Source organism: Leucoraja erinacea, chromosome 44 (genome assembly GCF_028641065.1).
Source record: "Leucoraja erinacea ecotype New England chromosome 44, Leri_hhj_1, whole genome shotgun sequence".
Taxonomy (NCBI): Eukaryota; Metazoa; Chordata; class Chondrichthyes; order Rajiformes; family Rajidae; genus Leucoraja; species Leucoraja erinaceus.
This window is the reverse complement of record NC_073420.1, coordinates 1,597,474-1,614,526: the sequence shown is the minus strand read 5'-3', so window position 1 is coordinate 1,614,526 and position 17,053 is coordinate 1,597,474. Positions and strand designations below refer to the sequence as shown.

Genomic DNA, 17,053 nt, shown 5'->3' with positions numbered 1-17,053 from the left:
GTTGGCAGTTGGTGATGGCGGGAACGGGGCGCGCAGAAGGCCGGCCCGCGAGTGCATGGCGCATGCGCAGAAGGCGAAACCGGAGAGCCGGACGCGCGCGCGGGGAAGCTGGCAGTTGGCGATGGCGGGAACTGGGGCGCGCAGGCGCAGAAGGCCGGCCCGCGAGCGCAGGGCGCGTGCGCAGACGGCGAGATCCCCGGCGGACGTGCTGAGCGCATGCGCGGAAGGCCGGGGGGAAATGGCGGGAACTGGGTTTGGGGTGCGCGCAGGCGCAGTGGGCGGCCCAGCACGACGACCCCCCCCCCCCCTCCCTCACACTTGGGCCGAAGCACCGAGCCCTAATTCACCAGCGTGGACAGACAGAAAAAGAGAGAGAGAGAGATAAAAATAAAAATCATACAATTCCGCCCCAAACCCCAACCCCCCCATCCCCCAAGGAAGGAGTTTCCTCAGAGAGAGGGGGGAAAATATTCTAGAACAGTCGACAGAACTACTGGACGAGGGCGGGAGGAGGAAAGGCCACCCCGGCCTCCTCCCCTCCTGGGAGCCGCCTCAGGCCCGCTCGCCCCGGATGCGACGCGCCAGCTGGATGTCCTTGGGCATGATGGTGACTCGCTTGGCGTGGATGGCGCACAGGTTGGTGTCCTCAAAGAGGCCGACAAGGTAGGCCTCGCTCGCCTCCTGCAATTTGTGGGGGGGGGGGAAGAGAGAATAACACACCATGAATGAAACTCAAAACATAAACATCGCAGTGTGGCACAGTGGGTAGAGTTGAGGCCCCTAAGTGCCAGAGGCTCGGGTTTGATCCTGACTACAGGTGCTGTCTATAGGGTGATTTCACTAAAGGTCACTGGAGCGTGGTGATCCGCGACCTAAATGTTCAGTGACCAAAAAAATGATAGAAAGTCTTACAAGAGGGAACTGAAGGTAGACATGCTATACATGACAATTAGTGGATGGGAAAAATATCGCATTTTCCCACGCTGAATAAAAACATAGAAATTCAGCGCGGCAAGGTTTCCCGAGAGCTGCAATTTCACTGTGCCAGTCGGCCGCTGACCTTCAGTGAGGCACAGCTACCTAAATTTACAGGGTCAAAAAGAAAAATTTAGCAAAAAATCGGTAAATGTCAAGAGGGAACTGAAGGTGTACCAAACTGATCCACCGGAAGTCAGGAGCCGACAATTGCCGAGGTGATATTTAAGTTCTAGGTCCAAAAAGGATATCGGGGAATATATAAAACGCGTTTTCCCGCTGAATTTCATCAAAAGTAAGGCATTATATGGCTTTTTTAAATCTTTGTGTAGGATAGCATTTGTTAGATCAGAATTTTTAAAGACTAAACTGCAAGGAAAAGGCCATTCTCCTTTCGAGTAAAACACCAAAATCGGCCATGGTTTCTCAACTCAAAAATGGTTTTCTAACACTTTGCAAAATCAAGGAAGAGAGTAGTCGCCTCTGAAGCAGCATTTACCATTTAACAGCTACATGGATAGGAAAGGTTTAGAGTGATACGGGTCAAAAGCAGGCAGGCAGGTGCGACTAATTTAGATGTGGCATCTTGATGGGCACGGATAAGTTGGGCTCAACGTCCTATTTCCGGACTGTACGACACTTAATAAAGCCCCCTCCCCCCTCTCGTTCTTTGAACCACAGCTCTGCAAGGCGCACACAAATTAGACACATTTTTTTATTTGCATGGAAAAAGGTACGTGGATTTCTCAATGAATGTACATCTTGTTTAAAGCCTAATGGCAGTTAAATTCACATCCAATTAATACATAACGTTGTTTGGGTGAGTGTGCCAAAGGACATGTTTGGGTTAATTAGCCTCTGTAAATTGGATGCTTTCAAAAGAGAGCTAGGTAGCAGTCAGGGGATAAGGGGAGAAGGCAGGAACGGGGTACTAATTGTGGATGATCAGCCATGATCACATTGAATGGTAGTGCTGGCTCGAAGGGTCGAATGGCATACTCCTGCACCTATTGTCTATTGCTCTAATTGTGTCGGGAGTAGATGCGAAGGTTCAAAACGGAACTAGTGCAAACAGATGATCGATGGTCAGTGTGGGCTGACCGGCCAGTTTCCATGCTGTATCTCTAAAGTAAACATTCGTGAACAAGATTGTATTTTACAAACATCTGGTAGTTGCCGAAACTTTTCAACAGTTCCAGGCGTATATTCAAATACTTAAATTTAGAAGTTGCAGCTGCTCTGGTGGGATTTGAACTAATATTACTGGTCAGGAATGCTGGCTGTCAGCCACCACCTAGACTGCTACGCCACCCTATCCCCAACGGTGCTGCGTTTGGAGACGTTTAATTCCCAGTCAGACATCTCAGCCAAAAATTGCTTCCTCGGCTCACGCCAGAGAACCTTCATGGCTTGGCAGATCTGACATTCCACATTCCAGCTACGTTCTTTGGCAGGAAGTAGTTTCCATCCAACCCAAACAATGAGAGGACAACAGAGAAAGCCCCAGAACTTGAATAAAAAGATGCAACAGATCGGAGAGTTATTCAACAGTCTCCGAATTCATTCATTTTTCTAATTTTTAAAATCAGCGCTGGAGAAACTCAGTGGGTCAGGCAGCGTCCCCAAAGAACATGGAGAGGTGACATTTCAGGTGGGGACATTTCTGCTGCCTGTCCTGCTGGGTTATGTCATTTATCTGTGTTCTCCTGGGATGCTGCCTGTCCATGCTGGGTTATTTTGCAATTTATTTTATAAGCCAACATCTGCAGTTTCTTATTTCTTTATTTCTAGTCAACTTTGATTAAGATAAGTTCTCAGTTCTTCTACCACACATAATCCACCCCAGCCTAGACCCCATGAGAATCAAACTCTTCATTGTTTTAGTGCTGTGATGGAAACAGGCCCTTCGGCCCACCGAGTCATTCACCCATTAATACTAGTTCTGTTATCCCACATTCGCATCCACCTCTTCACACCAGGGGCATATTTTTAGTTTACAGAGACCAATCAACCTACAAGCCCAAAAGGACACAAACCACTGGAGTAATTCAGCAGGTCGGGCGGCATCTCTGGAGATAAGACTCAAAAAAGATGGTGCAACTAAGCGAGTCAGGCAGCATCTCTGGAGAAAAGGAATAGGTGATGTTTCGGATCGAGACTCTGGAGAACTTGGATAGGTGCATGTCTTTTGTATGTGTGAGAGAACCTGGAGCATTCCGAGAAGCAGGGAAAATGAGCAAACTCCACACAGACAGCACCCGATGTCAGAATCCAATGTTTCCCGGCGCCGTGAAGCAGCAGCTCTATCCCCCTCCTAGGCACTAGGGGCATGTTTTTAGTTTAGAGGCCAATTAACCTACAAACCCAAAAGGACACAAACTGCTGGAGTAACTCAGCAGGTTAGGCAGCATCTCTGGAGAACTTGTATAGGGGAGGTTTCAGGTCAAGACCCTTCTTCAGACCGACAACAACATTCCTTGTTTCTACAATCTACAAACCTGCATGTTTTTTGTATTTGGGAGAGAACCTGGAGCACTCTGAGGAGCAGGGAAAATGAGCACACTCCACACAGACAGCAACAGAGGTCAGAATCCAATCCGGTTCTCTGGTGCTGTGAAACCGGCTGCATCACTCCGCCTCCCTCCATGACCACCTCTAGACCGACAGTGGAAGGAGTGTACAGCCCACCCAGGAATGGGTCAGTCAGTCCCCACCCCAACCCCAGGGCTGAGCAATGTACCTGGAGGGCACCGATCGCTGCACTTTGGAAGCGCAGGTCCGTCTTGAAGTCCTGGGCGATTTCACGCACCAGGCGCTGGAAGGGCAACTTGCGGATCAGCAGCTCCGTCGATTTCTGGTAACGGCGGATCTCGCGCAAGGCCACAGTCCCTGGCCTGGGAAAGACAAAAGGAACGGTAGACAAGAAGATTAAAAGCAACAGGCCACCAGAGGTCCACCACTCCACCTGTGCGATAGCCCATCCACACCATCCCGTAGTCATTAGATTCCAACAGCCGCTTGGCTGAAGCATGGCATTCATCTCATTCATTCACCATCATTGAAAACATTAGCGACGCAGTGGTGCTGGTTTCCGACGGGAACGGTGACGGGCGCACCACACATCTCTGTCCTTCTGTTCCTGCGGATTTCCGTCGCTGGAAGTATCGGATTTTGGTGTATGTGCGCTTTATCATCATTCCTTACAATGCTATGTACGACAGTGATCGCAACTTCTACTGAAGTGTGGATGGCTGTTGGCTTGCTAGAAGCTCATCCGCCCTTTGACAGGTCGTGTTTTTGGTCCTGCTGGGGATCCAGTCCCCTCCTCACCTGGCAAACCAGGTGCGGGAGACTGTTTAGTGAATAGACAATAGGTGCAGGAATAGGCCATTGGGCCCTTCGAGCCAGCACGGCCATTCAATGTGATCATGGCTGATCATCCCCGTTCCTGCCTTCTCCCCATATCCCTGGACTCCGCTATCTTTAAGAGCCCTATCTAGCTCTCTTGAAAGTCGCCGTCTATCCAACCATGGAGCAGGTACCATGTAATCCCGTGCAACCTGAAGCATGGCGAGCAACAGTAAATTATCAAAACCTTTAGTAATTGTGCAGGCCAAAAATGCTAGTCTCAACTTTTAAGCAGTGAATTCCAAATTCCCGTTAGTCTCTGGATTAAATTTATTTGCTCGTCTTCCCCTCTAATCTGTCCACCCTATTGACATCCCCTAGTTAAGACTGATGAACGATAGGACCCTCTTCACCCCATCTAGCCCTCTCAATCTTATACTCCTCAATCAAATTATTTCTCAGTCTCCTGTGTCTTCCCCTCTTAAAATAAGGAAGCAGAGTTAATCTTCTTTCGTGACTGCAATTCTCCAACTTGCAACACATTAATCTCCTCTGTAGTGCTAACACCCCCTTCCTGTGGCGAAGTGACCAGACTAATACACAGTGCTACAGTCATAACTACTGTTATTTTATACTGGTCCTTCATGACCTCCTTGCATTCTGTGCCTCAACCATTAAAGACAAACACCCCTGTTTGTCCTTCCAACCACCTTGCCCACCAAACCCATTACATTGTGACCTCTCAGCAATTACTCCAAGATTCAACTATCCCTTGCACATGCTCTCCTCATTTGTCATCAGAAAACATGAAATACCAATGTTATCCTGCATTCTTGAAATATCATCCTCCAGCTAAAATTCTATTAATCATTTTTGTCACAAAAATAAATTCCTGTTGCTCCGACCATGTTAATCATGCCACGGGCCCTCTAGATTGGTCATCAGAGTGATCAAGAGTTTGCTAAGAGGTCACGAACAATAAAAAGGATTGCAATAGCTCAGTAATTACAGGGAGGAGCTATCCCTTTCTATCGCCCAGCGATGAGGGCAATGGAGGGGAATAAAATAGGAGAATTTACAGATTATTTTGCCCGGCTTGCCAGGGTACCCAGGGTAAGTAAATCAAGAACCAGATGTCATAAGTTTATGAGGGGAATGATTTAATAGGAGCCTGAGGGGCAACATTTTCAGAGGGTGGTGGGTCCGTGCAGCAAGCTGGAGGAGGCAGATGTATAACAAACAGCATTTAAAATGCATTTGGACAGGTACTTGGGTAGGAAAGGTTTTCAGGGATATGGGCTAAAGGCAGGGACTAGCGTAGACGGGGGGCCATTTTGGTCAGCATAGGCAAGTTGAGCCGAAGGGCCTGTTGCCTGGTATGACTCTATGTTGGTACAAAGTGGGCTCGATGTTTTTTTTTTGCTCTTGTAACAGATCACTGTCCGGCCCCCTAGCCCCACAAACCAAGCCAGCACCGTGCCTTACCTGTAGCGATGGGGCTTCTTGACACCCCCAGTTGACGGCGCACTTTTGCGCGCTGCTTTGGTGGCCAGTTGCTTGCGAGGGGCCTTGCCGCCGGTAGATTTACGAGCTGTCTGCTTGGTACGTGCCATGTTCCACCTTCAGTATTCCACACACCTTCCTATGTAAGCGCAAGGAGAGGGAATTAAAGAAAGAAAGCACCACTGGCACCCCTCCCCCCCCCTCATCCAAGCACCGATCCAAAAAGCAGCAAACAGCATCATGTCAGGGGAAAACAAAATCATGGATTTTTGTGCTCCTTCCAAAAATAGTTATGCTGAATTGATACAAATGCATTAATTTGCACATATTGGTATTTCAAGTCATTTGATGTCTAAACGGGTATTAGATTTCAGAGGTTTTTTTTTAATAAAGTCATTCACATGATGTTGATGTCACTACTCAAGCCTACATTTATTGTCCACCACTAATTAATTTAATCAATCTCTGTAAAGCACTTTGGTTCAAATACTGGTTTTGTTGAAAAGTGCTATATAAATATTATTATTATTATTATTATTATTATTGTCCTTGAACTCGGTGGCAAGGAACCAACCAGGGTCCGTATTCACCTTAGAGCGCTTTGAGCGGCTAGAAACCACAGATTTCCATCTTTAAAGGATCGTGCGGCAGATGACTTTTTCACAACGTAAGGTTTCATCGTTACATGTACTTAGTCAGAGAATCTTTCAGCGTGGAACTTGCCCACACTGGACAACATGTCCCATCTACACTCGTCCCACCTACCTTCGTTTGGCCCATACCCCTCCAAACCTGTCCACATGTTATTTAAAAGTTGCCTCAACCTCCTCCTCTGACAGTTTGTTACATACACCTACAACCCTTTGCATGAAAAAGTTACCCCTCAGATTATTACCCCCCCCTCCCCCTCACCTTAAACCTGCTTCTCGATTTCCCTACTCTGGGCAAGAGACTGTATGCGTCTACCAAATCTATTCCTCTCAAGATTCTAACTAGTAAATTAGCTGAATTTAAATTCCCCGAGTGCTGAATTTGTTGTTGCTGCAATATCATTGTGGCAAACTGACGAAAATACGAGATAGCCCACGGTACCAACTTTGATCCTGGTGTAGGACATTCTTCTCCAAGAAATCTAGTTTAGAGAGATGGTGTGGAAACAGACCCGCGGCCCACCGAGGCCGCATTGACCAACAATCACCCCGAACGCCAGTTCTATGCTGGACACTAGGGACAATATGCAGAAGCCAATTAACCTACAAACCTGGTAAGACACAAAATGTTGGAGTAACTCAGCGGGACAGGCAGCATCTCTGGAGAGAGGGAATGGGTGATGTTTCAGGTGGAGGGAAACTAGTGACATGGACAGGTAAGGTGTGAAAAGAACAGATCAAAGCAGACGAAGTTCAAGGAGACGTAGAATGGTTCATTGTTGCCCGAGGGGAAGGACAGGAGGACAGTGAAACTAGTCGGACAATTAGGGTGGAGGAGGGAAAGCAGGGTTACTTGTAGAGAAATCAATATTCATACCACTGGGTTGTAAGCTGTCCATGAGGTGCTGTTTCTCCAATTTACATGGGGCCTCAATCTGATGGTGGAGGAGCACCAGGACCGATAGGTCAGTGTGCGAATGGGAGGAGGAGTTAAAATGGTTAGCAACCAGGCGAGATCGCGTAGGACTGTTCAGCGTAACGATTGTCAAGTCTGCGTTGAGTCTCGCTGATATGCAGGAGCCCACACCTGGAACAGTAGATGAGGTTGGAGGAAGTGCAAGTGAACCTCTGCCTCACCTGTAAGGACTGTCGGGGTCATGGATGGAGTAGGTGCTGCATCTCCAGCGGTTGCAGGGGAAGGTTTTGTGTGGGAAGGGAAGGGATGAGTTAACCAGGGAGTTGCAGAACGAACGATCTCTGCAGAGTGGGATGGAGATGGGAAGATGTGGCTCGTGGTGGGATCCGTTGGAGGAAATGCAACCGATTGATTTTGTTTACAAATTTAAAATAAAGACAAGCATCAAGGGTTGTGCCTCACCCTAACCTGACATCCAACGTTGGTCTAGTTTTAGTTTAGAGATACAGTGCGGAAACAGGCCCTTTGGCCCATCAAGTCCACGCCGATCAGCAATCCCTGCACACTAACACCATCCTACACACACCAGGGACAATTTACAATTATACCAAGCCAATTAATCTACAAACCTGTACATCTTCAGAATGTGGAAGGGAACCAGAGCACCCAGTTAAAACCCACACAGGTCACTGGGAGAATGTTCAAACTCCATACAGCATAGCTGCAGATGGCACCATTGGCAGCGATTGGACTTCCCAAGACTGCGACAAGAGATCCAGGATAATCGCAGAGCAACACGAGCCAGTGACAGGCACTGCCAACATCTGGCAGTGATAACAGTTTAACTCCACCCCACCCCCCCCCCCATCAGCGTTAGTCAGCCAAGATCAGCACTGGTCACAACGCAGAAAAAAATACAGGCCATGCAGTTGGTTTCAGTTCCACCATTATGCAGAGGGGTGGACCTCCTGCTGTTAGATAAAGAGGGCATTTCTAGAATGCGCTATTAAAATATCACGAGTAGTGCCAAAAAAGATTGAGGAAGCAAGGCACTGTTGATGTAGTGGCGAGGAACCGACTGTGGGGCGAGGGCAGGAGATGGGGGCCAATCAACTGATACTCCAAAGGCCCCAGCTACTCTGAACTATGTTTATTACACAAGCATTAATCAGGCTGCCTTGCGAAATCGGCCCCACCCAGCCTGCAGCTAAACCTTCTGCGTAGACACCAAGGAGACTTGTGCAATTGAAACGACTGGCAGCAAACACCTCCCTCAACACCAAGAGGCAGCCCGTCTTAATGACAAGAAAAACTGTATTGCCTAGCTCCACCCTTGTGTCGTATATTCAACCCAATCACACTTGCAACAACTGCCAGTTTATTCTTTACTCGTGGGCCCCAGACTGCTTTAGTTTATTGTCACGCGTACCGAGGTACAGTGAAAAGCTTTTGTTGCGTGCTAACCAATTAACAATGACCCAAGGCACTGCAGATGTTGGTTTACAAAAGAAGTGCTGGGTGTCACGATGGCACAGCGGTAGAGTTGCTGCCTCACAGCGCTAGAGACCCAGGTTCGATCCGGACTACCGGCGCAGTCTGTACGGAGTTTGAACATTCTCTCCGTGACCTGCGTGGGTTTTCTCCAGGTGCTCCAGTTTCCTCCCGCACTCCAATGATAGTAACATAGAAAAATAGGTGCAGGAGTAGGCCATTTGGCTCTTTGAGCCAGCACCGCCATTCAATACGATTATGGCTGATCATTTAAAATCAGTACCCCGTTCCTGCTTTTCCCCATATCCCTTCATTCCTTTAGCCCCAAGAGCTGAATGTACTGGTTTGTAGGTTAATTGGTTTGGTATCATTGTAAATTGTCCCTAGTGCATGTAGGATAGTGTAAGTGTGCGGGGATCGCTTGTCGGCGTGGACTCGGTGAGCCAAAGGATCTGTTTCCACGCTGCATCTGTAAAGTAAACTTAGCAGGTCAGGCAGCATCTTTGGAAAAGCAACATTTCTGGTTGGGACCCTTCCAGAATCGTGACCCAGCTTTTATTCCCTGGAGATAATATTAATGGACATGTGTCCCATGAGCATTGCATGTTTCCCCTGGGTGCTCCAGTTTCTTCCCTTACTCCAAAGATGTACAAGTTTGTAGGTTAATTATGCTTCAGTAAAAATGATACATTGTCCATAATGTGTAGGATATTGTCAGTGTACGGGGATTACAGGTCGAAGCGGACTCAGTGGGCCGAAGGGCCTGCTTCCGTGCTGTATCATTAAACTAATCTCGGGAGTGCTGCTCAATGAATGGACAAACATTTTTGCCTATTTGAAACCCGCTACGTCTCTCAGGTGGATAGATGACCGGTTTCATGGAATTGATCTTTATCCCTCAACGAGGCCACAACCCAAGATCTCAACTTGTGGGAGTCATGTGCAAGGCAGTTGCCGTATTCCCCGACCACATTCTAACAACCATTTCACCTCGTTTCTCTGTCTCTAAAATCAGTTCCGTTAACTTTCCACGCCAGTGCTGCCGAGAAATATTTTTCCTTAACCATAGTCGACAGGGCTTTCAGCTGCGTCGCCTCTATTTCCCAGTCTTCTGCTTTCAACTGTGGCAAGGACGGGAGTCTCCATTGTGTTCACCTGCCGCCCTCCACATTCTGCAGCTTTTCCTCCGTTACCTTCAATGTTATTCCACCAGCAGACACGTTTTCCCTGCCCTTCTAGAGTCCCATAGGAACCATCGCCTCCATAACTCTCCGATATACACTTCCACATCCACCCATTGCTGCCTGTCCCATGTCACTGCAGGAGATGCAACACCTGCCTTGTTACCTCGCGTCCTTGCATCATCCAGCGAATCAAACAACCCTTTTGGGTTGAGCAACAAGTCGCTTGCCCCAATAATTTAACGTGCAGCATGCAATGCACACAATGTGCTCTCCTGCACCTTGGAGAAACCAACGGCCTAGCTCATCACATTTCCAAGTGCCGGTCACTTCACATCTCCGTCTTATTCCTAAGGCAAATCTTCTTTGGCCACCAACACTGCCCCTTATGAAGCCCAATGCAAGCTGGGCACACTTGAATCCCGAGGTTTGACACAAAATGTTGGAGTTACTCAGAGGGTCAGGCAGCATCTCTGGAGAGAAGGTACGGGCGACGTTTTGAGTCAAGACCCTTGTTACAGAATCCGATACAAGATAAATTATCCCTTACATTTTTAAATGGGTTTTTAAGAGAGTAATGGTAACTAATAATATTTTGGGAGCAGGGAAATAGGCCTTCAGCCCAACATGCCCATGCCAAGCAAGATGCCACATCTACACTAATCCTACCTGGCCACATTTGGCCTATTACCCTCCAAGTCTTCCCTGAGACGAGGATCCATGTCTTCTTAGAGTGGCAAAGCTGAGCAATTCACTACCTCAGAAGGCCATGCAGATCAAGACACCAATTGGACTTTAGGAGGTTGTTACATTTCAACAGAAGCCTTCAAGGGAGAGCAGACTGTAGTATTGAGATAAACCAATCGTTGTAGTGAATGGCAGAACAGGCTTGAAGGGCCAAATGGCCTACTCCTGACCCTCTTATGTATCTTGTTTAAGAAGGAACTGCAGATGCTGGAAAATCGAAGGTAGACAAAAGTGCTGGAGAAACTCAGCGGGTGCAGCAGCATCGATGGAGCGAAGGAAATAGGCATCGTTTCGGGCCGAAACGTTGCCCATTTCCTTCGCTCCATAGACGCTGTTGCACCCGCTGAGTTTCTCCAGCACTTTTGTCTACCTCTTATGTACCTGTTCAACGGGACAGTTTGGAGGGAGGTCTACTTTTTATCCAACTCGTGCAAACCCCGGGTGTGAATCTGGACAACTCTACTCCAATTTACAAGACCGTGCACTCGGGGAATTTAACTGCCTCATACATATCTCTACACCTGGTTTGTGTGCCTTGCGGTTTCATCCGCCACAGAGGGGTTAATCCAAAAGCGACGTTAGTTCTCACTTGACATTAGACCGGACCTAAAATTAATCCGACCACAGAGACTCTGTTCCTGCTCTCACGCAAGGAACCCGCAACATGTGTCCCGACAGACTCAACACGATAAAAAACATCTATTTTCCATCTCAGAACATTTGTACCGCGATGGAATTTCCTGAATATTTGCAAATGTCTCCCATACTTGATATTGGGAAGAATCTCCAGAACTGACCCGTATTCCTGAAAATCCCATACAACATTTTCTGGAGTATTAAAAAAATAAAATCACGAGTAAACGACAAACGCGTAAAAAGAGGTTTAAAAATCAATAATTGACTTTGTTGAGCGAAAGTTTTTAGTGGAACCGCGAATTGAAAACATCTCAGGGTTATTTTTTGCTTCCAAAACGCAAGCGCGGAAAACTCAGTCCTTGATTGTGATATTGCAGGCCTGAATTATCCCAAAATGTTGCCATATGCCTTACCTCCTTGGTCTATCCCGCCAATATTAGTACATTTTGATCGCCTTCCGTTCAATTGAAATTTACAAATCCCCGCCGTTTGCGCGCACCACGTGAGGAGGAAACGCGATCAGCCATAACAACAAACACACACACACACACAGCAAGAACTATAAAACAGGAATTTAAAAATAACCCCGAAAAGAAAATACTCCCGATAGAAAATTCACTCTGGTATCAACAGCCACGATAGCTCAAGATTCAAACTTAAAGGCTGCGCGGTAAACTCGACTTGCATTAAAGCACTCAATAATCGTTTTTCTTAAAAAAATGCTTATAAACAAAATAAAATGTAGATTCAGTGGTAAAATTAATCCAACAAGAGTCGATATAAACAGGTGATGAGCCTCTTGTCCTCCCCTTTTCTTTTCAAAAAACAGAGCGAAAATAAGGAACACAAACATGGAGACTCGATCTCTCCTCTAGAAGTCGTTTGTTTCTACTATTTCAAAACGGTTCTAAATTCTGGCGTTAAAACCGACAAGGAGAGAGCGAGAGGGGGGATAAAACTTATTTTTTTCAAGTGCATGAGACCAAATGCGTGAGGGGAAAAACATAAACACACGCACACCTCGTCTTCCAGGGCAAATTCTTTACTATTCTCTCACGTTTTATGGGCGATTGTGTGTGACAGAGACACTCTCTCTCACACATACACACAAAAGGACAAAATGGTGATCGAATCCAAACCCCTCCAGAGCTCAGGCACCAAAGCACCAAGATAGTATCACGGTTTAAACAGCCAGTCTGCCAGTCAGCTCAGGACGGAGCCACGTTTAATAAACAGGAAAGAACGGGGATAAAATGTATCAGTACAACCGGACACTAATTAGACACAGCAACATGTAACGATTTAAAAAAAATACAATTTGGCTCCACGCAGAAACAACAAGAGCATTCAATGTAACAAGTCCGTCCATACACGCAATAATAATACAAAAAAAGCCGCAGACTCAGAGTTAAAGCTGAAGAAATAACCCCTCAAACATCCACGCTGAAAGGTGGGGATGGGGGGGTATTGAATAGATTTGTTTTGGGAAGGGGAGAGTAAATAAGCTGCTCACCTCCCTCGCCGCTGGATCTCCCTCGTCAGTTTCCCCCTCAATTGCTGCATACACAATGGCAACGTTCTGCCGTCTCCCAGCGACCCACTCGCTACTCACTCGGCCCAATCAACCCGGGGGAGGAGGGGGAAGCTCGCCAGCCAATGTCGAGCGGCGGAAACCCAGCTCCATTCATAAAGCTGGCGACAAGGCGCGGGCAATTCAAATTCTCATCACTCGAAAGAGTTTTTTTGTCGTGTGTCCTGAGCGAAAGACGCTCTTCGGCCCGCCCAAAACTTGTTGTCCTCCCAGCAGAGCGAGATGCCAAGTCATATGTCCCACCTAGAACAATGACATTCTTACTTGCAGCAGCACAACAGAATATAATAATAATAATATATTTTATTGTCATTGCACATAAGCGCAACGAGATTCGGTATGCAGCTTCCATCCGATGTCATAACATAAATAGCTAATAACATTTAGATTTAGATACCCCGAGAACATGGATTGTAAAAAGGACAGTAAAATAGTAAAAACAATGTAAACAATATAATAAACGATAAAAAAGTTCAATGTGTGTATATATGCACTATTATTGTTTGATTGTTTTTTATGTGTACATATGTGTGTGTGTGTGTGCATATACATATTCACACATATGGCAGTTTACAACCCAGCGGTATGAATATTCTCTAACTTCAAGTAACCCTTGCTTCCCCTCTCTACACCCCTCCCCCATCCTAGTTCTCCAACTAGTTTGACTGTCCTCCTGATTAAATTTTAAATTAAAACTAAATGTGATCTTTCTATGCCTCGTTCTCAGCTTCCCCTAGTAAACAATGACTTATTCCACATTTCCCTTGATCCTCATCCTCTTTTATCTCTCGTCACACCTTACCCTTCCATATCTCTGTGTCACCCTCTCTCCTGACTCTCAGGTTGAAGAAGGGTCTATCTATCTATCTATCTATCTATCTATCTATCTATCTATCTATCTATCTATCTATCTATCTATCTAGTCTGAAGAAGGGTCTCGACCTGAAACATCACCCATGCCTTCTCTCCAGAAATGCTGCCTGACCCACTGAGTTACTCCAGCTTTTTGTGTCTACCTATACATTTATTCATATACACACACACACATACATACATCCAAAAACAAACCATCAATGATATTTTGAAAGCTCATTTTTCAAATGCTATCAAAGATCACACTGAGTCTCCTCAGCTGGGTAACATACAGTCGGAAGAAATGAAACACAAGGCTGTTCGTCCAGCAGTGTGGTTTCTTTTTGCTGCAAATCTACCAGACTGTCAAAAACGTATTCCAAATTCACTCAGAAGGGTCTCGACCCGAAACGTTGCCTATTTCCTTCGCTCCATAGTTGCTGCCTCACCCGCTGAGTTTCTCCAGCATTTTTGTCTACCTCCAAATTCACTCATGCAGTTTAGGGGATGGGATATCTTAGACTCTTAGAATAAAGGGGAGGTCATTTAAGACTGAGGTGAGAATTTTTTTTTCACCCAGAGAGTTGTGAATTTATGGAATTCCCTGCCACAGAGGGCAGTGGAGGCCAAGTAATTGGATGGAATTAAGCAAGAGTTAGATAGAACTCTAGGGGCTAGTGGAGTCAAGGGATATGGGGAGAAGGCAGGCACGGGTTATGGATTGGGGACGATCAGCCATGATCATAATGAATGGCGGTGCTGGCTCGAAGGGCCGAATGGCCTCCTCCTGCACCTATTTTCTATGTTTCTATGGATCAGTCTGCCCTACCTGCTCTGTTATCTGTCACTCTAGACCCACCAGTACAATTAACTCTTAACTGTCTCCTCAGTTCAGGGGCCATGAACAATAAAAGTTGGCATAGGCATTAATGTCCATGTCTTTCTCTGCCTTTGGAACATATAACAGCATGTCCAACCTCTCTTTGTAGCTAATGCCTTCTAATTCATCAGGCAGCATTCTGATGCACCTCTTATGCACATTCTTTAAAGCCCCCGCCCCCACATCCTTCCTGCAGCGGGGCGATCAGAACTGCACACACAGTGCTCCAAATGCACGCTTTCCAAAGTCCTATAAAGTTGCAACATGACTTCCTGACTCAATGGTCCCGACCACTGTGGTGACACGGTGGCGCAGCGGTAGAGCTGCTGCCTCACAGCGTCAGAGACCCGGCTTCGATCCTGACTACGAGTGCTGTCTGTACGGAGTTTGTACATCCTCCCCGTGACCTGCGCGAGTTTCCCCCGATCCTTTTGGTTTCCTCCCACAAATTCCAAAGGCGTACATGTTTGTGGGTTATTTGGCTTTGGTAAAATTAAAAATGTTCTTAGTGCGTAGGATAGTGTTAATGTGTGGGGGTTGCTGGTCGACATTTCTAAACTAAAAAAACTAAACACTGAAGGCAAACATACCATATGCTTTCTTTAATATTCTTATCAACATGTGCTGCCACTTTCAGGCAGCTGTGGCCTTAAAGCAGGGAGAATTTAAAGGCCTCGCAACAGGAATCTCAGGGATGTCACATTCCTCACTGTCTTTCTTTCCCAAAGCTTCATGCAAACCAGGGATCCCCGCACATTAAAGGGCCTGTCTAATCCGCGAGTTCTGGCGAGTTTGCCCTCGACTCATACTCGCAGCATGGTCGACACGAGGTCGTAGGAGGTCTTTGTAACTCTCCTTCATGCTCGAGAGTGGTCTCCGCATACTTGAGGCCTCAGCTAGGTCGCGGCATTTTTTCAATATGTTAAAAAATGGCCGCGAGTAAAAAAAGGTCGCCATGGAAAAAATCGCTACTTTTTATACTCGTAGGTTTAGTCGTAGTAGGTCGTAGAAGGTCGGCATGTTAGTCGTAGATAATCGAGGGTAGTCGTAGATAGTCTTCATCATAGTCGAAGGGAGGTCAAAGGGAGGTCGAAGGAGGTCGTCTTCACTCTCCACTATTTGGTGTCCAATTTTCCCATAGCTATTCGAAGCTGGTCTTCAACATAGTCGAAGAAGGTCTTCTACATAGTCGAAGAAGGTCTTCAACATGTCATTTTTTCAAACTCTTCTAAACTCGCCAATTAGGTCACCCAAGTGGGACAGCCCCTTTACAGGAGGTGAGTTCCAACCATTCTCAGGAGTAACTCAGCAGATCAGACAGTATCTCTGGAGTAAAGGAATAGGTGACATATCGGGTCGAGTCCCTTCTTCAGACTTCTCCAGACATTTGAGTCTGAAGAAGGGTCTCGCCCCAAAATATCGCCTATTCCTTTTCTCCAGAGATGCTGCCAGACCCGTTGAGTTACTCCAGCATTTTGTGTCTATCTTTGCTGTAGACCAGCATCTGCAATTCCTTCCTACACACGCTATCTGAATAGAGTTTGTACGTTCTCCCTGTGACCGCATGGGTTTCCTCCTGGTGCTCTGGTTACCTCCCACGTGCCAAAGACGTACAGGTTTTTAGGTTAATTGCCTTCGGTAACATTGTAAATTGTCCCGTGTGTGTGTAGGCCAGCGCTAGTGTACATGGTGATCGCTGGTCGGCGCGGATTCGGTGGGCCGAAGGGCCTGTTTCCGCTCTGTCTCTAACTTCTAAGTGTACATGTATTTCCTACAAATAAACAGTTCTTTGATTGAAGCAGCTTGATCTGCTGAGGTAGGGAACAGTGCTTAACCGCGGGACTAGGTTGGTAATCTCTTTCTCAATCAGTGTGGACATGGTGGGCCGAATGGCCTCCTGCTGTGTTGTAATGATTCAAAGCACTTGTGATGATATATAACTGCTACTTGAGCTTGGCCCTATTGAGGCCAAACCTTAGAAAACTCTTCAGAGGAGGCCAGGGAATATGGTTGGATGTGACTCATAGGAGTTAATCAAGAAAGTTCATGTGGGATGGCTGTTAGCAAGATTTAAAGTTACTGGCTTGAAGGCAAGTTAACGACTAAGCTGTTAGATTGGCTGACAAAATGGAGGGATAAATTGCCAGATCAGTAGCATTTGGCTCAATGTTTAGTTTAGTTTAGAGATACAGCACAGAAACAGGCCATTTGGCCCACCGAGTCTGCGCCGACCAGCGATCTCCCAACATTAACACTATCCTACACACACACACACGTGGGACA

At 46.6% G+C, this 17,053-nt stretch overlaps 1 protein-coding gene across 1 annotated transcript; it reads right to left on the bottom strand.

Annotated features, from left to right (window-relative positions):
• Positions 1-414: 414 nt before the first annotated feature.
• On the bottom strand, positions 415-13,093 carry LOC129714985 (histone H3.3A). Its single transcript, XM_055664790.1, has 4 exons — positions 12,961-13,093; positions 5,809-5,965; positions 3,716-3,869; positions 415-681 (listed from the first exon to the last, which is right to left on the bottom strand). Exons 2-4 carry the CDS (start codon positions 5,934-5,936, stop codon positions 553-555), a joined length of 411 nt encoding a protein of 136 aa, XP_055520765.1. The 5' UTR covers positions 5,937-5,965; positions 12,961-13,093; the 3' UTR covers positions 415-552.
• Positions 13,094-17,053: the final 3,960 nt, after the last annotated feature.